Source organism: Sphaerodactylus townsendi, linkage group LG05 (assembly GCF_021028975.2).
Source record: "Sphaerodactylus townsendi isolate TG3544 linkage group LG05, MPM_Stown_v2.3, whole genome shotgun sequence".
Lineage (NCBI taxonomy): Eukaryota > Metazoa > Chordata > Lepidosauria > Squamata > Sphaerodactylidae > Sphaerodactylus > Sphaerodactylus townsendi.
The window spans coordinates 60329591-60352749 of NC_059429.1; the positions used below are offsets into that span (position 1 = coordinate 60329591).

General features: G+C 50.8%; 2 protein-coding genes across 2 annotated transcripts in view; both read right to left on the reverse strand.

Annotated features, from left to right (window-relative positions):
• The window catches only part of ALG6 (ALG6 alpha-1,3-glucosyltransferase), a 33181-nt gene extending 29479 nt beyond the window's left edge, over positions 1–3702 (reverse strand). The window contains exons 1-2 of the mRNA XM_048496388.1: positions 3423–3702; positions 1236–1347 (exon numbers count right to left, since the gene is read on the reverse strand). Of these exons, the coding sequence (XP_048352345.1) occupies positions 1236–1317 (82 nt within the window). The 5' untranslated portion in view covers positions 1318–1347; positions 3423–3702. The remainder of the gene's footprint in view (positions 1–1235; positions 1348–3422) is intronic.
• A 13418-nt stretch (positions 3703–17120) lies between these two features.
• On the reverse strand, positions 17121–19234 carry FOXD3 (forkhead box D3). The gene has a single exon (XM_048495921.1). It carries the CDS (start codon positions 19052–19054, stop codon positions 17735–17737), a length of 1320 nt encoding a protein of 439 aa, XP_048351878.1. The 5' UTR covers positions 19055–19234; the 3' UTR covers positions 17121–17734.
• Positions 19235–23159: the final 3925 nt, after the last annotated feature.

Here is a 23159-nt window from a genome sequence, read left to right on the forward strand (position 1 = left end):
CTCATGACTTCTCTAGAAGTGGTTACTAATTTTTTCTGAGTGCCGAGAAGGGGTTACTAAAGCAACCTCCCTGCCCAATAGGGACTGGAGGTGCGTGTGTGCGGCGGCGCTACTGTTTGAATCCCACTACCATCAGAACCTGTTATTAAAATTTTTGGATCCCACCACTGACCAGCATCAATAAAATAAGTTTGGGAACTGTCACAAACTCATATTTTCTGTATGAAGAACACTGTTTCCCACATGTTAAAAGGATAACATGAAGTAAGAGATCAAACATCAAAATATACTAGCTAGTTTTGATACTCATATTTGATTAAAAACAACTATTATTAATTTTTGCATTTCACGCTAACTCAAGTAGGTAACATAATTAAAAAGGGCATACAAATACAAGAAACAGGTGTACAATACAGCCTATTCCTGGCATAATTTTGTCACCACATACACCAGACTTTTATGTAATTACCAAACAATTGCCAATCTAAAAGATGTTATGCCACTGTATCTAAAGTTATGCATATCTTTGTGTGTGTGTCCTAAAAATTGTCTCTATATTTAAATATTTTAATCCCATTCTATCAATGCTTCCAAGCTCATAATGCTACTTTTATAAAAGAAACAATAAAAGGGTGAAATATAAATTTAAAATCATAAAAGCTTCCATTAAAAATGGCATATATCTATATCTATCAAGACAGAACAGCCTTATATGACAGGATGGCTGAAGCATTGAATCCAAGTATCAAGAATTTTAAACTCTGGGTAAGTGGCAGACAAAATATACATTAAAACTCAATACATACATTCATACATACATTCAGTGGTGGAATTTAAATAATTTAACAACTATTCCAGTGGTGGGATTCAAATAATTTAACAACTGGCTATTTACAAGCACCATTTTAACAACCGTTTCTGCCAAAGTGGTGTGAACCTGCTGAATCCCACCACTGCACATATTACAAGTTTATTTCATCTATTTCATTTTTTCCCCAGTCAGCACCCAAAGGGGCTTACATTGTTATCCTCTTCTCCATTTTACCTTCACAACAACCCTGTGACATGGTTAGGCTGACTCTATGCAACTGGCTCAGGCCACTAGATTCTAGTCCACACAAGATTCTAATGACCACACGACACTGACTGGATAGCCCATATATTACTTTCTTTAAAGTTTCTTAATATAATTCTTAACAGGCATTTTATCACTGCGCATTATTAATACGCAATACCTGAATAGGAACCAAGTGACACAGTCCAGCGGACAGTAAGTCCTAATAAGGCTGCAATTGCCATTAAGCTCCATTTTTCCATAGCTGCTCTTCAGGCTACATCAGAAAAAACCTGAAAACAAGAACAGAAAAAAAGTGATGCTACATAAATCAAGCTTCTGTTCCTAAAGTCTACATACTGTGAATGTTATGATCTGAAGATAATCCCAAGGATAGGATTATGAACCAATACTGCTTTTTATTACACTGTGATGGGAAAGGTGATGCCACCAGCAAAATAATATTTACAATGATTCACATAAAAGGTTCTTCAAAAGAAGCCAGACATCACTAAATTGAAAGTTTTTGCCACTAATCTCTAATCCTGAGAAAGACAGAGGTTATTTGATAAAATTTAGCAGTGATGGTGATTAGTACAATTCTGGTGTTAAGGATATGGAATCTAAGTTGTACAATAATTCTTGGAAGTGTAAAGCTAACTATTTCTATGAAACTATCAATATTATCTGAAGTGACTTCCTATATAAATCCTGCAACATATAGACATCTAGACTAAAGGGATCATAGTCATAACTGAAATGTTCATGACAACTGCATACATGTTTATTCAAAAGTTCAATGGAACTTACTTGCAAGTATATGCACACAGAATCTCAACTGTACTTCACGGATTCAAAATTAAAGAGAAGAGCTCAAAGGCTACATGTTCAAAGAAAGACTGGGAGGAAAAACCTATAGGAAAACCTATTGGATTGCAAAGCTGCCACCAGTCATTTTGAATTAGTTTTCTGACTAAGCTATACATTACTGGCCAGCCTATAGCAAAGGTCAGTGCCTGACTGCCTCAACAATACAGCAATCAAATATTGTCAAATTAAGTGGCAATACAGTTACCATTTACAAACTATCAAATGACAGCCTTCGCTGAGTAGTCCAAAGAGTTTTTTCTCCTCTCTTTTTTCTGTTTCTCACAATGGCTAAGAAGAAAATACAATGATGATTCTTATCCAGAAAAGCAATAAGTGTAAACCTACACCACTGGACAGAGCATGGGGTCTGAGAGTTGGAAGATGGGGTGACTATGCCTGACAAGGTGCCTATAGACACCAAAGGAAAGGGGACGTTGTAAAAAAATTGAACACCTTGGATTTAGACCCACATAACTGTAAACTATATTTTTATTGCTGTCTTCCTCCAGACTACAGGAACCAGGATTAATTCTATAGATTCATGGCTACTGATGTTCAGTGCAAGGGAAACAGTCATTAAACGATTCACAAATTATAGTGAAATCACCATTGTAAGTGCCATCACAGACCAGAGAAAGTTGCATTTGCCCATTCTGTTTCTTCTTCTCTTTGTTCACCCCCACCCCCCGCCGTTGCGCCACAACCACTGGGCAACAGCAAATTGATAGAAACCTTTTTACAGTAATCCATCTGCCAATCCTTCAGTAGGTTGATTCCAAAAAGATAAATGCTGGGTTCACACTATGGGAAGAGGCAAGCTCTGTGGCAAAGCACATACTTTACACACAGAAGGCACACATCTTTAGATCACTCTTATGGCATGTATAAAGCCAGCAGGTTCAGGGAACAACCATTCTTTGCCTGAAAACATGGAAAACTGTTGCCAGCCAGTGAGTTGGACTCACCAACAGTCTAGCTCTGCATAAGGAAGGTTTATAAGCTTTTCAAAGACACACTACGTTGAATGATCTCAGGCTTGCGTGTGAAAAGATAACCAATCCCTCAGTGATTAAAATAAGGAACTGTATACATGTTTAGAAACATTTTCTTTATTATCACTCAACATATTTGAGAGCGAACCATTCAAAACCCCAAATAGTTTGCCGACAGATTTATTTGCTTCCAGTATTGTCATGCTAGGAAACGGCTGAGCTGCAGAGTGCAGCTGTTCGAAAAAGGACCAACCGGGGAAAGAAAACAATGCGAGAAACCAGTCCCGCCCTATCTACGCTGAGTAGCAGGTCCTGCTCCCCGCAGTTGAACTTGCTTGATTAGAAAATCCCGCAGAATTCCAGCAGCGCTTCCCCACAACTGCTCCCATCTAGGCAAGGCAGTGCCTTGGTCTAGAGCCCCCGAGCCCGCCTGCTGCTCCAGCCGTGCCTTCTCCCGCCCTTTGGATGCGACCCCACCGACTGCCCATGCCGGAAACTCAACTCACCGAGACTGACAGCCGCGAGACGCGGGAAGTAAAGAGTGGGCGAGCGGGCCGGCGGGCGCGCGCACGCACTCCATCTGTTCGGCAGCCTCGTCTGCCAGGCTCTTGCGCAGTAAATGCGGAAGGTATGGGAGAGCGCGCGTGCGTGATGACGTCTCTTTCATTCGGAAATCCGCTTGAGAGCCACGTGGTCGTTGCATAGTTAGCCTGTTGATTGACGTAAGATGCCGCTCACAATCACTCAGATCTAGCCGAGGATCTTCCTGAGCAAACGCAATATAAGTTAGTTTGTAATCAACAAAGAAAGGGACCCAAGGCCGACCAGAGTCTTTCCTAGTAGCTTGCGTAGCCACAGTAGAACCACAAGTAAAACCCGGGCTGGAATTATCTAGATTCTGGTCGTTTGGAATTGGATGGAACTAATATAAAACATGAAATGGATTCGTGGTTGTGAGTTTTCCGGGCTGTGTGGCCGTGACCAGACCACGGCCACACACACACACCCAGTGTTGGGATCCAAAAATTTTAGTAACAGGTTCCCTCGCCAGCCTCCCCTCAGCAAAGGGGGCAGAGGCGTACCTAGGCAAACCTGAGCCCTGGGCAAAACCTGAGTTGGATGCCCCCCCCCCCATGGGCAGCCACCCCACCACGACCCCCCCCCCCATTTTTTTGCACCAGGTCATTTTTAAATCATCATCGCATTATAGAAAATGCCCCAACTCACAAATCTGAACACAGCAATGGTGAAACACACAGGTTCTTTGATAGAGACTGGTGAGATAAAAGGTACGAAAGGCTGAGAATCAATGAATTGCAGTACCTGAAAGGGATTAACCCAGTACAGGGAGTTACATTATTAGTCTCAATTGCTATATGGAACCTTCACATTCAAAGGCAGGATGCCTCTCGGGGAGGCGAGGGCGTGGAGACGGAAAAGCGGACCCAATTAGTAACCCCCTCTCGGCACACACAAATAATTAGTAACCCACTCTCGGGAACTGGTGAGAACCTGCTGGATCCCACCTCTGCACACACCCCGGAAAACTCACAACAATAAGTTGAATCCGTGAAAGCCTTCAACAATACATGAAATGGATTATTAATCAGTATGTTTTCAATACTCCTGAGTGTGCTGTTGTTATTCTAGTTTTGTGGTTTCAGGCTTTGGTCTGGAAAGTACTGGGCGTCCATGGTGGAGCAACAGTGGTGTAGGAGGTTAAGAGCTCGTGTATCTAATCTGGAGGAACCGGGTTTGATTCCCAGCTCTGCTGCCTGAGCTGTGGAGGCTTATCTGGGGAATTCAGATTAGCCTGTACACTCCCACACATGCCAGCTGGGTGACCTTGGGCTAGTCACAACTTCTCGGAGCTCTCTCAGCCCCACCCACCTCACTGGGTGTTTGTTGTGAGGGGGGAAGGGCAAGGAGATTGTAAACCCCTTTGAGTCTCCTGCAGGAGAGAAAGGGGGGATATAAATCCAAACTCTTCTTCTTCTTAGGTTTTTTGTTTGTTTCACCTAGAACTCCACACAGACCAAAATAATAAATGTACAGCTTCCTCTCTGAGTGAGATTGTAACTGGTTGTAGCAGTTCATTCAAATTTATGGTGACAATTTGTGCCACATAAACTGTTAGAAAAATTTATTATTTATAAAAAATTATATCCCACCTCATACTTGCATCTCTAGGTTCCTGGTAAATTAGTAGAATCTATCATTAAAGATAAAATTATTAAACATGTAGAAAAGCAAGACCTGCTGAGGAAGAGTCAGCATGGCTTTTGCAGAGGCAAGTCCTGTCTTACAAACTTACTAGAGTTCTTTGAGGGTGTAAACAGACATGTTGATAATGGGGAACCAGTGGACATTGTCTACTTGGGTTTCCAAAAGGCTTTTGACAAAGTTCCTCACCAGAGACTGTTGAGAAAACTCAGCAATGAAGGAATAAGAGGGGAAGTCCTCCTATGGATTAAAAACTGGTTGAGGAACAGAAAACAAAGGAATTGAGGTATTAAATGGGAAGTTCTCACAATGGAGATGTAGAGAGTGGTGTCCCCCAAGGAATCCGTATTGGGGACCAGTGCTCTTTAACTTATTCATAAATGACCTGGAAGTAGGGGTGGGTAGTGTGGTTGCCAAGTTTGCAGATGATACCAAATTATGTAGGGTGGTGAGAACCACAAGGATTGCGAGAAAGAGATCCAAGCGGACCTTGATAAGAAGTATTAGGTGAGAGTGGGCTATAGAAATGGCAAATGCAAAGTTCAATGTAGCAAAAATGTAAAAGTAGATGCACATAGGGGCAAAATTCCAAACTTCACATTACACGCTTACTAAAGGGTCCAGTGCTATCAGTCACAGACCAGGAAAGGGATTTGGGCATCTTAGTTGATAGTTCCATGCAGAATGTCGTCAACTCAATGCATGGCAGCTATGAAAAAAAGGCAAACTCTATGCTGGGGATAATACTAGGAAAGAGAGTTGATAATAATAAAACTGCAAGGGATTGTCATGCCCTTTATATAAAGCCGTGGTGCGACCGCACTTGGAGTACTGTGTTCAGTTCTGGTCGCCACATCTCAAAAAAGGATATTGAGGAGATAAAAAAAGTGCAGAGAAGGGCAACGAGGATGATTGAAGGATTGGAGCACCTTCCTTATGAGGAGAGGCTGCAGCGTTTGGGACTCTTTAGTTTGGAGAGGAGACGTCTGAGGGGTGATATGATTGAAGTCTATAAAATTATGCATGGGGTAGAAAATGTTGACAGAGAGAAATTTTTCTCTCTTTCTCACAATACTAGAACCAGGGGGCATTCATTGAAAATGCTGGGGGAAGAATTAGGACTAATAAAAGGAAACACTTCTTCACGCAGCGTGTGATTGGTGTTTGGAATATGCTGCCACAGGAGGTGGTTATGGCCACTAACCTGGACAGCTTTAAAAAGGGCTTGGACAGATTTATGGAGGAGAAGTCGATCTATGGCTACCAATCTTGATCCTCCTTGATCTGAGATTGCAAATGCCTTAGCAGACCAGGTGCTCAGGAGCAGCAGCAGCAGAAGGCACATTGCTTTCACATCCTGCATGTGAGAGCTCCCAAAGGCACCTGGTGGGCCACTGCGAGTAGCAGAATGCTGGACTAGATGGACTCTGGTCTGATCCAGTAGGCTAGTTCTTATGTTCTTATGTTCTAGGTGGCTTACCCAGGTTAAAAACAATTTTAAAATCACAATAAAAATCATAAATAAAATGTAACAAAACTACAGGGATTTTTGTGATAAGCAGGTAATAAATATACAGAGAATAAATAAATTAAAATAACCTCACCCCTCACTTGCCCATCCCCAAGGCCAGCAGCTGTAGAGGGGATTTCCAGAGAGGTTAACCAAATGCCTGGGCAAAGAGGAAGGTCTTCACCATGTATCTAAACTCATAAAGAGTAAGTGCATGGCGGATCTCAAAGAGGAGACTATTTGAAAGCCTAGGGGCAATCACGGAAAAAACCCTTCTGTGTGCCACTGCCCCCCACCCTTCAGTGAGGGGAGGTACCACCAGGAGTGCCTCCCCCTGTGACCTCAGTGCCCAGGCAGGTACAAACGGACACAGGTACTCCTTTAGTTAAGCAGGGCCCAAGCTTCCTCCAGAAGACTTTTTGTTGGTGTGAAAAGATAAAAAAACAGTTTAAAAAACCCACCACCGAAAAGTGCTCCATTGGGTTTGGGCTTCACACTCCAGGCACCAGCACCCCAGGAGGCAATGCTAGGGTGGAATGCCCCCTGCTATGCTTGCAGAGCTGGTGGGGGTGCAGGAGCACTGACATGGCACTTTACGCTGTATCTGGCCATCATGGAGGGCTGCAACAGCTGCCTGCCAATGGATTTGCCTCTCTGCCGGAGTAAGTGCCCCAGGGAGGGCAAATCTGCTGGTGTAGACCCCACTGTCTCCATTATTCCCTTCATGCCCACCTCCTTGAATTGGGCCCAGCAATAAATTAGGAGCCAGTGCAGCTTGTTAAGGGCCAGTGTGATGTATGTCCAGTCAGATGTACTGCTAACAGCATAGCCACTGTACACTGCACAAACTCCAGTTTCCAGACCATCTTCAAGGGCAGCCCAACGTAGAGCACATTACAGTAATCCAATTGAGAGGTTACCAGAGCATGTTAACACTGTGGCCAGCAGTGGCGTATTTGCCTAAGGACGAGGGGTACCCTCTGTCCCTGGGCGCCACTAATCTGATCCCATGGGGGGTGCAAAATCTCTTCCCACCCCTTCCTGCTCCCCAAGCCCCACCCCCTGCCTCAGTGCTTATAAAAGCAGGTCTCTGAGGCCGGGACTGCAGTCTCTTCTGACCTGCCCGGAGGGGAGGTCAGAAAAGACTGCCGGCTGGCAGCCCAGCCAGCAGGTGGAGTCTGGGGGGGAGTTGAGTACCCTAGACCTTGCCCATGTCCATGGTGACATGGGCGGGGTCGAGGGCACTGGCAGTGGGGGTGGAGCCTGGGGGATCAGGGGCGGAGCCTGGGGGCATCTTTGGAGACAATTAGTCTCCAGGCACCAAAGTAATGTAACCTTGTAAACTAAGCAAGCACTTTTCCAGGTGGATCCAGGATAGTTGTGGAATCTAGAATATTATTGGTTGGGGAGGTGCAGGATATAAATGTAATAAAATAAAAATAAATTATTGGTACCATGTAACCCAAGAGTCTCAGACATGGTGCACACTTGTACTTTTCCTGGCTCCTAACAAGTGGGGGTTTTTTTAATGGATGTGGCCAGATGGGAATTTTGCACAGCAGGGCTTCTGATTAATCATTGGTAATCTGATTGTCAATGCAGGTTTTTAAAATGTTGCCTTGGCATCAGCTGTACCACAGCACAAATATGTTCACTGCATAACTTAAGCAGTGTGTATGCAAGAAAATATCTTTATACAATATTTTCATTTCAAATGATATCCTGATAAACAGAACTTGTGACTGAAATGTTCAAGAGTTGCTATTAGACTTATGCATAACAACACTCCCAGATGTTTTGTGGCTGCCTCCTGCAGCACCCATTTAAGCTTTATTCCATTAGTCGATGCTGAATTCCAAAGGTGCCTTGCAGGCTCAAAAAGATTAGGAACCCTGATCTCACCAAAACACCTTTGAAGTTGGGGTGTTATGTGGTTTCCGGACTGTATGGCTGTGTTCTAGTAGCATTTTCTCCTGATGTTTTGCCTGCATCTGTGGCTGGCATCTTCAAAGGATCAGGATCAGAGCATCCTCTGAAGATGCCAGCCACAGATGCAGGCAAAAAGTCAGGAGAAAATGCTACTAGAACACGGCCATACAGCCCGGAAACCACACAGTGATTCCAGCCGTGAAAGCCTTCACCAATACCTTTGAAGTTCCTGTGATTTCAGTGGGAAAGTTAAAAACAGGCTTGAATCTTCCTGTGAAATAGAGGAAAAAATATTCACTTTGGCTGGATTGTTGTGCCCTGGAAGCCTTATTCTGATTTTCACTGGAAGTCTTATAACTCACACTATGATTGCAATCCTAAGGCCCTTTCCTGGAAGTAAACTCCATTGCATAAATAGGATTGGCTTCTGTATAGACCTGCTTAGGCTCCCCCCCTCCACACCCTTGAAAAAAAATTATATCCATGCTAGTTGAAGGTACAGTGAAGGTTGAAGGTACAGTGGTTGGATTTGTTGCCATATGCTTGTGGGGTGTGGTAGAGAGTGTGGCAAGGACAGATTGTTCAGCTATGAAGTTGAGTGGATGATCCTGAACATCTTTCTTTCAGCCCAGTCTACTTCACAAGGTTGTTGTGAATATTATGTGGGGTACCACAAATGCTGCCCTTAGTTTCTGGGAAGATGTGAGAGGAATCTAAACTCCACATAAATCAAAGAAATACAGTTTAAGTCTGACAGTTGACATAACTAGGCCAGTGTGCCCTGACTGAACCTCTTTCCCAATTCAGTTTTGTTGTTGCCACTGTGAACATGGCATCCACCACTAAGGGATTCTTCTGTTTAGTGTTCAGTGGCATGACCTAGCTCACCATCTATTGTACCTCCTACGAAGGTATGAGGTACAATAGCTGGATGGATGGATGGTTGTTCCCTGCATGGGATATTTGGGCTCCTTCATCTATCTCCAGTATCCTCCCCCCCTCCCCCCCCACACACAACATGCACTCATCAGAGCATGGAAAAGAGCAGCTAACTGGCTCAGCCCTGTGTTTACTGCCTCCTCTGCAGAGGATCTGAGGCACTTAAAAAGCCTGATGGTCTTTCTTTGTCACATGCCTAGTCTATAAGGTTACACACCTAATGCACTGTTTCTTAGACAGTCCATCTATCTTCTATCTGTGCCTTTCTTTGATCCCTTATAACTTGTCTTTTTACAGGATTTAAAACCTCAGGGAATTCTCAGCACTGTCCTGTTTCTACCACTGTCCTGCTCCAAAGAGAGTCTTGAAGGACAATCCTAAAAACTCTTTCTTGGAAATAAGCCCCATTGAATAGGCAGATGGAACTCTGAATAAACCTGCCTTCCAATTCACTGCTGCTTCATTGATGCTGTTTAATGTAGCCCAATGGCCACTCCGCTTCTCTGTTCAAGTGTGTATACTATTATGTCTGTGAATCCCTTCTAGCTGAAGCTCCCTGAGGACTTTCTTGTATGCTGCATCAGCCACACCACTGGCAAGCAAGCCTCTTTCTGTCACAGGTGCTTCTTCTATGATTTTGAGTAGATCAATGACATATCAGGTGTTAGGACATATCAGAATGCTAGGATAAGAAGGCAATACAAGTGGAGTCAGATTTGGGAGATAGTGGGGAGGGAACAATAGAATAAATGGCCCTTTCTGTTAACTCTTCAATGGCAATAGCATGCTTCCCCTTCTCCCCTGCCCTTGCCCTCCACTTTAGCAACTTTTTCAAATAGCATAGGAGATCCTAAATGAAGACCTTTTTCAAATCGAGACAGATCATTTAAAACACATTTCTATGCTTTTAGGAAAACTCCTAGATGCAGTTACAATGGGGGGGGGGGTGGAGTTAAGAGGACAGAGTGAGCTGACTTGCTGGGCATTTGTTTGTGGAGATTCTCTCTGTTTCATCTTTCTGTAGGTCTCCACCACTGACTTTGGGTTTATAGGCAATCATTGTTTGGTTGGTTTAAAGAAATTGTGTCATCCCCCAAGCTTAAAATACATTTCTTACGAAGTCAATACCCCACTGGTAGGAGCAATAAGTACTTCCAAGTAAATATGCTTGAGGGATGGAGCAAATGAGAAATGGTGGAAGTCATCTAGAAAGTTGCTAGTGGAAACTTGAACTGAATTTGACAGTGTGCTATAGAAACCATTGGAAGACCTATGAAGCAGCAATGATAGCAGCAAAGGAATGTTACTTCTCTGCAACTGTATAGCTTATGATCATCCCGACTGATTGGTTATCAGCATCTTCTTACTTATAAATGTGAGCCACTAAAATATTGAGAATATGTTCTAATCTGGTTGGTTGTAATATAGGCCAGGCAGAAGAAATATCCCATCGTCTGGAATGCTTTGGGCCATTTTGACCCAGTTGGATATTGAAAGGATCCTGGGTGCTAAAATCATATATGGTCCATATCAACAAGCCATTGATGTCCATTATGAATCAGTCACTAAGTCAGGACACATTCACATGGCCACTCAAAGAAGGGGTTATCCCTTAAAAAAAACATTGCTGCAGATAAATGATGTGGCCAATTATTGCCTTGTCTCTAATCTGTCCTTTCTGGGCAAAATGATGGAGAGAACAATAATGGATGAACTTCAGATCTTCTTGGATAAGAATGATGTTCCTTTGGGGGTTTCCTAGAACCTCATCTTTGGTTGTCCACTACAGTTTCAGTCTGTGTTTCATTTTGTAAGAAAAATATTTAGGTGAGGAGTTTGAAAGGTTTGAAAGGTTATTTGGAGGACATCACTTTTGTCAAATATGAGAGGGGTCATTGAACCTGAAATGCAAGAACATTCTCTTCCCTATCTCAAGACAATGTGCAGTATATGTGCTTGTCTTATTGCATCCTGTGGATTTAATCCAGTTGATTCAGGTTGTTTAAATGTCATACCCAAATGTAGGGAATGTAATGGGAGATTTACCTTACTGAGTTATTTTTCTTATTATTTCTGATTTAGAAAAGGGGAAAAATACAGGATTAGCATGGCGATGGCATTTCCAAGGACCTTGTCACTATTAAATAGATAGTTAAGTGCAGTTTATGGCTGGAGAGACTGTTCCCTCTCCTGTCTAGAAAGTCATGCTAAGTTCATGTCTACCTGCTACATTACACACTCACTGACTTAAAATACTTCCTGTAGTTGTAATACTAGTGCTCTATAATGTTAAGCACATAATACTGTTTTAGGATGAGTAAAATTTAACTCCATGAAAAGTCTCCTGGGATCTAAGTGTTGTCCCTGTAGGAAAATAAGTATCATTCCTGTTTGGCCAATTATGTCCCTCCGTTGCTTCATTTCAGCAAATTGTAACCCAAAGGCTGTTTATGAGGCAGATTCTGTATATGAGGCAGACCTCAAAAATCCCAAGGGGGCTCTGCCTCCCATTGACACTTGATTTCCCATTGCATGGATGTATTTATGGCTCTTACCTGATCCAAAAGACACCACAGTAGACTCTTAAGAATATTTTGTTCTTTTTCACTCTAGTGACTCGTAAATGTGGCAAATATGTGTGTGTGTGTTTGTGTGTATCTTCAAACATTTGAAAATGTACCAGCATTCTTAAGGTTGTGTGAATGTGCATATCCCAAGGTTTCTGCCCAAATACCACATTTTCAAAATGAAGCAATATCAGAATTTGACAAAAAGGTGGAGAAATATATTGTGAGCCATAATATCCACATATACATGTATTTATGTATATTGTAGAAGTGCTGTTTTACACTCTGAGTGTTGTAACTGTATGTTAGGGAGATGAGAATTACAATGACAACATGGTTACTCTTAAAAAGAATCAATGTAACTCTAATTCAATAGAAATCACCATTAGCTGCCATACAATAATGTGTCTATTCCAATTATAGGATGCTGACAAATGGAAGAGCTGACACTGTTGCATTATTGGTGAGGGTGGTGCTGGAGCCACCTCCCCTACCAATAATATTAATCTGCATCAATTAACTACACTTGACCTTCAGTAAGTAGCATCTGCCCAGTTATTTAGAACTCACTTTTTGGGCTACATTTTTCCAAAAGAAGAATGCCAGGCATTGATCTCAACTGAAATTAACAGCAAGAAATAGAAGTTTTATATTTTAAACTATCTTATAAATTCAAGTAACCTAACAATGGTTGTTTATTAAAATTACAGATTTTGTCTCCAGGAATCCCCTTCTTCTTTCATCTTTCTTGAGGACTCAGCTGAACTGACTCCAAGACAAGAAGCTGGAAAACTGAAAGGAAAAAATGGCTTGGTGCACTGGTTAAAGTCCTTTGTAGAGACTGAGGGATTTCATGGTTGTCAGTTTGGCATGCCTGTCGGAGAATCCAAAGCTACATGTAACACTGACAGCGCTGTGTTTATGTCCACTCCAATTAAAGGGCCAGTTTCTCAGACTTATAATGTAGTATTGGAGAAAATGGTTAAATGTATGCTTTGGTAACAGACCAAGATGGTGATGCTAACATACCTCTAAAGAGGGCACCTGAAAGAACATGGAGAGTTCCATGTTTAACATGGGGCAAACTGGTAGATATAGAGATCCCTGGAAAATGGAATTGTTTTACCTCCTCCCAGCTTCTCTTGAACATAAATTCTTTTTCTGAATTACATTAATGAACTGAGTACTAAAAGTCAAACAAATGAGCATTCAACTATAAAAAGCATATTTGTGTATATCCTCCCCCCCCCCAAATATATTGCAGTGGGACCCTGATTTCCATTCATAGGTACTTTAAATGGGACTATGGCTGAAACAGTGGTACTGTGAGTACTTGCTGAGGCCTGCATCTTGCACACAGGGCATGCCTAACCAGACCCACAATTAGTTATAAAACAGTTGTGCCACACTTTATCTCTGTTTGCTTAATATTTGCCACAGTGAACAGTGTTAAAGAAGAACAGTGCAAGCACAGTGTGCCCCAAATACTTGGGGACATATGCTTGGCTATGGTTCCCTGGAATTTATCCTGCATATTCAGCCATGCATATCTACCATTCTCATTGAAGTGTTCACTGGTGAATTCATGCTCTGTGGAAGGTGACTTCTATCAGGAGCTGGTTTCTCTTACATCCCAAAGCACAATATTGGGCCAGTGAAGGATTCTGATTTGCATATTGTATCCCAAAATGAAAACAGTGAGAACCAAATTCTTCCAACCTGTGGCTAGACAACCATTGAATTTTCTTAGCACCACTGATCTATATGCTTGTTGCCATAAGCTTTCTTCCAGTTTCATAGGATTTCATTGTATGTTATCCCAGTTATCATCAGTTGCACCACTTTTCAGGGTAGGAGGGATATTTTTTGGCTACTCACTCAGCTGATTTTTTTCTGCTGAAAACAATGTAATCACAACTTGAGAAACCTATAACCCTTTGTTCTTTTAGGACCACTTTAGTAAATTATCTTGTGCAGGGATGTACATTTTCAGGGAGGAATTTCTTCTTGTCCCAACATCAACAAAAACTCACTTTCACCTAGAACACTAGAAGCCAAGGTGAAGGGCAGAAAATTATCCCTGACAAAGTAGCTTTCTATATATGGGAAACGTTATCTGTCAGAGAATATTCAGACATGCAGTTCTCCCCCTCTCCACCCACAGATTGAAGAGGTACAGTCCAGCAAAAGCTTTATCATTTGATTTGTCTGATAGTATAACTTGGTCTTTAGTATCTGTCCTGATATGGATTGAGTTGTAAAGTTGCAATTTGTACTGTGAGTGGAAGTGGGGGGGATCTCCCCACTTCTCCGTGTGACAAGAGATTAGGCCTTTCACCACGTGCTTCTATCTATGGCATGTGTTTTTCTATGGCAATGTGCCCATCTCTGCTCACCCTGCCTCAGGGTGAATTTTTAAACTCACTTTCATGGGTGGCTTGTCCCTTTAGTAACTGTGATTTTGAGCCAGGTAGGGTACATAAAAGGACTACAAATGAAGTTTTGGACTACAAATGAAGTTTCATCATTGATTCAGATTTCTAATGAGCAGGTAAGTGTTTGTGACTTTTTAATGGTATCTGCTTCCTGCTGGATCTCTCCGCATTCGCATTCGAAGACACCAGAGGGAGGCTGCTTGGAAGGCGCTACTCCCGCCAGGCCAAAGCCAGGCCAAACTCCCCGGGCTCCTGGCTGAGGTGGCCGCAGTCCCAAGATCCTGAAGGACCCCCCTGGTCAGCTACTGCAACGCCATCCTCCCGGCCGCCTGGGGGTCCACCTGCTGCTCTGCCCTTGGGCGGCAGGCTTGCCCACCACCTGGCGGCGGCGGAACCTTCTTGCTGGGTCATCATCCCCTGGCTTGCCGCCACCAATCCGGTTGCAGGGCAGGCTGAGGGTAGGGGTGGCTCCCCCCTTGTCCTTCCTTCCTTCCTTCCTTCCTTCCTTCCTTCCTTCCTTCCTTCCTTCCTTCCTTCCTTCCTCAGACTGCAAGGGAGGATCAGGGCCGTCTCCGCTGCAGCAGGGTGGCGGTGCCCATCGCAAGCGAAGCAGCCCTGCCTGGCGGGGAGAAGTCCGAAGGGCCGGGTGGGTCCCCTTCCCCCGTCTCTCCCGAGGTCTCCTGGCGGGACAGTGCGCCCGCACCAGCCTCCTCCTCAGCACCCGGGCCAGGAGCGGGGATGCGGCGCCACCCGGCAAGCACAGCCGCTGTCGCCCTGACCTCTGCCTAGCTCTGTTCCCACGTGACGCTATTCTAAGGAGGTGGGGTAGGCATATCCGTGTGTATATTTTAAAACCTCCTTCCGGGCTCCTAAGCCTCTGCTTCCCAGGCAAAAGGCCGCAGCAGCAGCCCAGCCGGGGCGGGAAGGCTCCTGGCAGCCCTCCCCGCTCCCCCCCCCGCACGGACTACTGGAGTTATGCACGGAAATATGAGCGAGGAATTCTCTAAGCAACAAAGGCTCCGGAATGGCATGAAGAGCCCCCCGCGCCCCCGGGTCACGGCCAAGCCCTGGCTCCGCAGCTCGCCGGGCCGCCAAGACCAGCCAGCCCCCTTTCCCTTTTCCCAGGGGGCCGCCTAAAGATAGCTCGCTCGCTCGCTCTCTCACACACACACATCCCCGCACAGGGGCCATTTGCTGTCGGCGGAAAGCCCGACCGGCCAGGCGCAGTCCGGGAAGCCACCGGCCCTTGGCCAGGCGGCCCACATGGAGCGCTCTGGGGCAGCGGAGGGGGCAGAGCCGAGCTGACCCTAGGGGTGCAGCGAGAGGCCTGCCTGCCTGCCTCCAAGGCTGAGCGGCGCCTCCTTGCTAAAGTTCAGGTTCCCCCCGCGCCTGCCTGCGCTCCCGCCAGGCGGCCGGCTCTATTTCGGTGCGCGCTTCCCGAGGTCTCAGTGTTTGCTTAGGGTGGAATAACAGGGGCTGTCGATGAGGCGGCCAACCAGCCGGCCACCGCAGGGCCAGGGGCCGAAACCTCCCCGAAGGCCCAGGTTGGAAGCGGGGCGGGGGGGGGGGCGCAGGAGGTCTGAGGCTCCTGGCTTGGCGGAGGGAGAGCGACACCCCCCCGCCCCGGCTGGCTGAGGCTTCTCCAAGCGGCTCGAGGAGGGCTGCGGGGCCCGGTGCAGGAGGCATCACGCTGGAGCCCCCTTCTTCCTCGCCACGCTGAAATCGGGTTCTCCTTTTGCCGGCAGGCCGAAGCTGCAGAGGGAGAGGAAGGGGAAGGGGGGAAAAGATACCCTCGGAGGCACCACGTCACCCTAAACCCCGTCTGTCCTCGACGTCCAGCGAGCAGGGGGAGGTCTGCCTCCCCCCCCCCCGCCTCCTGGCCCCTTTGAAAAGGCCGACCGGGCGCCCCGGCCAAGGTCTCCGCATCTTTGGCTCTAGTTCTGCATAAACGAGGAGTGACAAGAACCGCAGGTCTACAAGCCCGTCAGGAAGAGGGGCCGCCCAGAACCGGCCTGCGGTCTATATTGGGGACCGCAGGGACTGATGGCAGGGAACAAAATCGGGGGTGGGGACACACACACACACTCAGGTACCTTGCGTCTAAAAACAAACAAAAATGGGCTAGAGGGTGTCTTTTCTTGATCCGATTTTAATTCGCTTCCATCCTTCCCACCAATGCAAAACAGATTTCTTTTTATCCATTTTTCATCACTGTGGAGAGATACTATTAGTTATTCAACGGAACTGGACTGCTTTGTTTTAAAACGCCTCTCTCTAACTGGAATGGATATTTTCTGCATCTAAAAACTCATATCCAATTTAGCAACAACTCAAACTGCCGTTGAGAGACAGCGGGAAAGGGCAAAACGGTTTCGGAAGCAGGTCGAGGGCCCCGAGGTCGGTCCAGGGGCGACTGCGCAGCCCCTTCTCTGCGGGAGGCCTGAGGACGCCGCCGCCGGGCCTTCCCAACCCCCCTGGCCGCCTGGGGATGGCGACCGTGGGGCGCTGGGGCCCGGGCGGCGGGTGATTTCCAGGGCGGCTCCCGGCCGGCCCCGATTATTTCAGGCACTCTTGCAACTAGCAGCAGGTCCACACCACGAGCACCGTTTGAAAAATTTATTTACAAAGCTGTGTACAACACGAAGGAGTAACATTAAGAATACATATCTTCATTCATATATAAACAGACTTCTATAATGGGCTGACAGGGACCATTTCCCCCTCGGTGTTTCCCGGTAATTTCCCCCCGTTCAATTCTTTTGCCGCCTTTTGTTAAAAGAAGAAGAAGAAGAAGAAGAAGAAAGCCTTCCCTTTCCGTTCAGGTGTGTTTGGATTCCTGTCGGAGAAAACGACCAAGACGAATAAGAACCTTCAGCAAAAGTGAAAGTTCGGGGCTCCTGGTCCCTCGCGGTCTCTGCGGGAGCCTCTCTCAAAATGATGCCACCCCCTTCGCTTCCAGATCTGGTCTGTTTTTAGAAAAATAAAAACCGCCAAGGACAGTCCCTCGTGTTCGTTTTCTTTCTGCCCCCTCCCCACACGAATATGTACAAAGCGGTCGCCCTGGGTGGCGCACGAGGTTTACCTGCTGTCCTGACCGCCTGGGCGCGCCTCAGAGTGCCTGGCGCCGGGCCCGGGCAGCGCCGCTGGGGTGGGGGGTGCGGGGAGCCCCCGCGTGGTCCTTCTGGTTGTGGGGCCCGGGCCCAGCGCGCGGCCCCCTATTGCGCCGGCCACTTGGCCTGGACCGGCGGAGCGGCGGGCGGCAGGAACTGTCCCGAGATCATGTTCGTGGGCACGCTGAGGATGGGCGTGATGGCCGCCGTGGTGCGAGCCAGCGAGAGGGGCTGGTGGGCCAGCAGGCCGGACTGGACGGTGACGGGCGGGCGGAGGAAGGTCTGGGCCACGCCGGGACCCCCCGCGCCGCCCCCCGGCCCCCCGCCGCCCCCTCCGCCCGCCGCGCCGCCTCCGCCGCCCACGCAGCCGATGATGTTCTCGATGCTGAAGGAGGGCCGGCTGGGGGGCTCGGCCTTGACGGCGGCCCCGACCCCGACCGAGGCGGCGGCTGCGGCTGCAGCGGCGGCGGCGGCGGCGCTGAGGCTGCTGAGTTGGAGCTGGAGGCTGGGGCTGAGCTGGGCGTTGAAGGCTTTGCGGCTGAGCTCGCTGGAGGGCAGGAGGGGCACGGTGGGCGGCAGCATGGGCCCGACGGGCGGGATGTAGGGGTACTGGAGGGCGGCCGGATGCGGGTAGGCGCCGGGCGGGAGGCCGTAGGCGCGCCCGTAGGGCCCGGGCGAGGAGGCGGAGGCGGCGGCGGCGGCGGCCAGGCTGTAGGCGCCGAAGCTGTGCATCATGAGCGCCGTCTGCTCGCGGAGCTGCTCCTGCTGGTGCCGCTTGAAGCGCTTCCTGCGGCGCAGGAAGGAGCCGTTGTCGAACATGTCCTCGGACTGCGGGTCCAGGGTCCAGTAGTTGCCCTTGCCCGGGTTGCCCGGCTCCCGGGGGATCTTGACGAAGCAGTCGTTGAGAGAGAGGTTGTGGCGGATGGAGTTCTGCCAGGCGGGGAACTTCTCCCGGTAGTAGGGGAAGCGGTTGCTGATGAACTCGCAGATGCCGCTCAGCGTCAGCTTCTTCTGCGGGCTCTGCAGGATGGCCATGGTGATCAGCGCGATGTACGAGTAGGGCGGCTTCACCAGGCTGTTCTTGGGCTTGCCGGCGCCGCCTCCCCCCGACCCGGCAGCCGCCCCCGTAGCCGCGGGGCCCCCTTCCTCGGCCGCCTTCTCACCCTCGACGGGGCTGCCGCTGCCCGAGCTCGCCTCGCCCGCTGACGCCTCCTTGGCCAGCAGCAGCTCGGCCGCCTCGTCCAGGGCCAGCTGGGCCGGCAGCCCCGATGCTGGGCTGCCCCCGCCGCCCTCGGCCTCGCCGCCGCCCTCGCGCTCCTCCGGGCCCTCGTCACCTTCGCCCACCACGTCGATGTCCACATCTTCGGCCGCCAGCACCGTCTGGCCGGACATGTCGCTCGCGCTCAGGCTGCCGGACAGGGTCATCCCCGCTCACGGGAGGGTGGGCTGCGACCGCGAGGGGGAATCAGGAGCGGAAAGAGCCGGGCGCCGGCAGCTCCAGAGGCCAAGGCCACGCCGACCCCCCCTCCGGTCCCAGCTCCGACGCCGCTTCTCCAACAGGTAGCGAGTGGGGCTGAGGGCGGCCGAGGGGGCTCCCCTCCGTCCCTCCCCCTGCGTCCCTCCTCCTCTCCTTCCTCCTCCTCCTCCTCTATCTGCGGGCCTCGGCGCCTTCTTCTTCTCCAGCAGGCATCTGCGAGCGGATCGAACACCTCTCCGCCGTCGACGGGGCTGCGTTGCCTTCCTGTCCCCCTTGAGGTCACTCAGCGGGGGCGGCAACGGCAGCGGCGGTCAGGGATGGTGGCCGGGCACTCCCCCCCCCCACCTCACCAAAGGATGGCCTAAGGCTGTGGGGGCGCGAGGTGGGGCAGACAGATCCGCTTCGACTCCTCGACCAGCTCTTTCTCCCGCCTGGGATCGGCCCCCAAGTTCGGCGCAGCAGCGGCAGCAGCAGCACAGTCAGAGGCGGCCTCTTTCGCCCGCAGCCTGGAGAGCTGCTGCCGTCCAGGCGCCCGCGATCCACGGCCGGCCGGAGGGACTCGCTGGCCGCCACCCGCTCGCCACTCATCCAAGCCGCTCCCTCTGCAGGTCAGATCTCCGCCGCGTCGGTCTTCTTGCCCCCCTCGGCCTCAAAACCGCCTCTCCCCCCTCCCGCCCCCTTTTTTGTTTTTGTTTTTACTCCCTCTCTTTTAAAGCCATTTTTGGGGTCGCCTCCTCTTTTTGCCTTTATTTTTCCTTCGTGCCGCTGGAGGGAGGAGGGGAGCCGGTTCCCCCGCGCAGCCGAGCAAGAGCGAGGGGAGGGCGGGGAGTCACCGGGCGTGATCAGGAACTCGGCTGCCACTTTGAAAGTCCCTTTTTAAAAGGCTGCCTGATAGATTACTTTCCAGTTAAAGATATACTAGGAGGCGGGGCCACGTGATGGCCTGACGTCAGCGCCCCACTGCTGAGCCGGGCCCGACTCTCAAGTTGTTTCAGGGAAATGTCAACAAAGAGACAACCGCGGCGGGGCTGTCCGCCTCCGGGCTCCGGGCGGCCCCTTCAGGCGAGTTGGGCCGGAGGCGTCATCTCCAACCCGCACCCGGCGCAAGGCCGAGCCCCCCCTCCCCCTTCCCGCCAACTCCAACCAGGCGCCTCTGCTGGAAGTCCCGGCCCCATGTCCGGAATTGGGGGCCCGCCCCAGCTCGGCCAAGTTCTTGGCCTTCCGGGCGCACTCCCGGGGGTGGGGCGGGGGAGCCGGAGGCCGTGGGAAGTGCGGGTCCGCTGCTGATCCCCTCCCGAGGAGCCTCCGCCTCTGAAGCCCCGGGGCTGCCCGACCAAGCGACCCAGCAGCGGGGCCACCTGCCAGAGCCACTTGGGACCGCCAGCGCCCCCCTTTGCCGAGGGCTACTCTCTTGTGCCCCCTCCTCCCCCCGCCTGGCTTCCCCCAAACTGCAGGACCAGCTGCGGAGCCCCGCTCCAAACCGGGCGATGGAGTCACCTGCTGTGAGGGCCAAGAAAAATAACAACCAAGAGGTAGAATACCAAACACAACAGCACAACACAACGACAAAGGAAGGGCCGTTTGCGTGCAGCTGCGGCCGAGGTGTGAAGGCCTTCCCGAAAGCCTGGGCAACGGGAGGGCTGGGGGACCCTCGCAGCAGCCTCTCGGCCCAAGGGATACCTGAGGAGGCCCGGCTTCCCCAAGGGGAGAACTTGGCCTGGCCCAGAAAGATCCCTTTCGATGCAGAACTCGCAACTGAGTTCCGCAGAGGGGACTTCCGCGGCACCTTTGCGCCTTCTTCTGCAGAGTCCGGCTATTGCGATTTCGTGGGAGGCTGAGGACCTCAGCAGAAAAATCCTTTTTAATTCTGTAGCAAAGAAGAATTATTTCACCTTTCTTTTGAAAGAAAGAAAGAAAAGAAAAGAAAGAGCCAAGTCCGGTGGGCGCGCCTTCGTCCTTGCCTTTTATTCAGCCATTAATTTATTTTGGAAATACTTCAATAAAGGAAGCCACTCTTAAAAAAAAAAAACCGAGGGATGTGTGCGGGTGTTGTGGTGTTGTGATGGAGTGGCGCGCCTCGCCAAGGTTATTCCGTTCTTAGCAATAGCTGATTCGCCTCCAAAACGCCCGGCCCTGGCGGTCAGGAGAGAGCGGGCCTGGGGGGGGGGGGGGGCAGGGGGCCGGCGGCGGAGTTGCAAACGAAAGCCAGCGGAAGGGCTCGGCGGCAGAAGGCCGTGCAGGTGAGAAAGCCAGGCAGGATTGCCGCCGGGCGCCGGGCAGGGCGCGGGGGCCGGAGGAGCGGCTGGCTCGGGCTTTCCCGCCGCCGCACCTCTGCCGGGGAACTGCTGCGAGAGGCCAGGTGCGAGGTGCGAGGACGGGGTGGCGGTGGTGGTGGTGGTGAGGGGCTTCCATCCTCGCCCACCTCGGCCTTCTTCTCGGTGCCGACCAGCCCTCCCGATCAGGCCAGCCCGGATCTCGCGCGCGCCCTCCGGCCAACCGGTGCGCCTTCTCCTGCCCTCCCCCACCGGCCCGATAAAAGGGGGGAGTCCTTGGGTTCAGCACCGGGGAGAGAGCCGTCCTGGACTCGCCTGCGCTGGGCCGCCGTTTGCCGGGTTCGGGAGGCTCCAGCCGGCGTGGCTCGACTCGGTATCGATCAGGCCTGTGCAGAGCCCGTTCATTTGGCCCAGGAGGAGCCGGTCGGGGCCAGAAGGTGACGCCCGGACTCTTGGCGGGGGAGGGGAGGGACTCCACGCGGCCTGCGGGCGGGGAACCGAAGGGCAATCGACAGCCTGACCGGCGCCCGGGTTTCTGCTTTCTGTCGCCAGCCCCCGCCGGCCGCAGCCAGCGACTCTTCTCCCGGTCGGTCGGCGGGCCTGCCGAGTGGCGCTGCCGGGTCTTGCCGGCTTTTGTCTGCCGAACGAACGGAGGCTGTGCTGCCACCAGCGGGGCGACCCCCAGACGGCGCCTCCTGGAGAAAAGGATCCCCCCTTGCCTGGTGGGGCAGCCGGACGAGATACACACAGGCATCCTTGTCACACGCAAAGAGGGCTCCTCAGCCGGGCACTTTGCCGGTCTGAAGGCTTCCCGTCAACCCGACCGGGGCCTCTAGCCGAGCGCGGGTCTTCTCGGGCCTTGGAGTACCCAGCCCCTCCGCTGCTCAGGTCAAGAAGGGCCACACAGGGTCGCCCATGCGCCGCGGTCCCTGGCCCGTCAGTTCGGGCGCCCTTTTCGTTAGAACCAAGGACAGTGAAATCAGTGAATTCCCACCACGAACGACGGTGCTCAGCCTGCAAAGAAACCTTTCCCCTCGGTTGGGGGATGGGGGGAATCTCTCGTGCCAGTCTCTCGATCCCTCGGCCGCGCCCCCTGACACGGGGCAAAGGCGCGGGGCCAGAGAGACCAGGGCGGGAGGGGGCCGGGTGGAAGTGCTTTTGGATCGAAACGTGAGGGGGACCCCTCCCCCCTTTCCCCTCAGGATCACTTGAGAGCTCCGGGACTGGCCCCTGGTCCCTCTCCCTCTCCTTCGCGATCGCCCGAGGTCAAGGGGCTGTTGGTGAGAGGGGCGGTGCGAGGAGAGCAGCGGAGGGCCAGCCGGGCCTGGATGGATCCTGCGGCGTTGGCGCCTGCTTCTAGGGCTTCCGTTCATCCCTCCCGCAACGTGAAATGTCCTAGAAGAAGCGCCCCCCAAAGCGTCAACTGCAGGACTGACTCATGTCCCAAGGGAGGAGGAGGGGGGGCGGGTCGCCCTAAGGAACTGCCCGGGAGCCTCAGACACGGCCCAGGGGCCAGCCGATCCTGTTAGAAGCCGAATTGCAGCTTGTTCTGAAAACCCACCGGTCTTCCATCATCCCCCAAAGCTTGCCAGGGGGTGGGGGGGAAACCCCTTTTAGAAAGAGAAGCCTACTTTCGCTGGAGTGGGGTGGGGACGGGGGACGGGACTGGGGAGGACACGCCAGTAGCAGCCTGCATGTTTCGGGAAGTTTCAGGAAGGTCCCCGACCTCGCCAGGTGGGCGGGGGGGGGGGGAGAGAACAGATGCTCAGCTACAAAGCCC

Coding starts and splice junctions, on each gene's coding strand:
- FOXD3 (XM_048495921.1), bottom strand. CDS start 19,054: ATGACCCTGTCCGGCAGCCTGAGCGCGAGCGACATGTCCGGCCAGACG.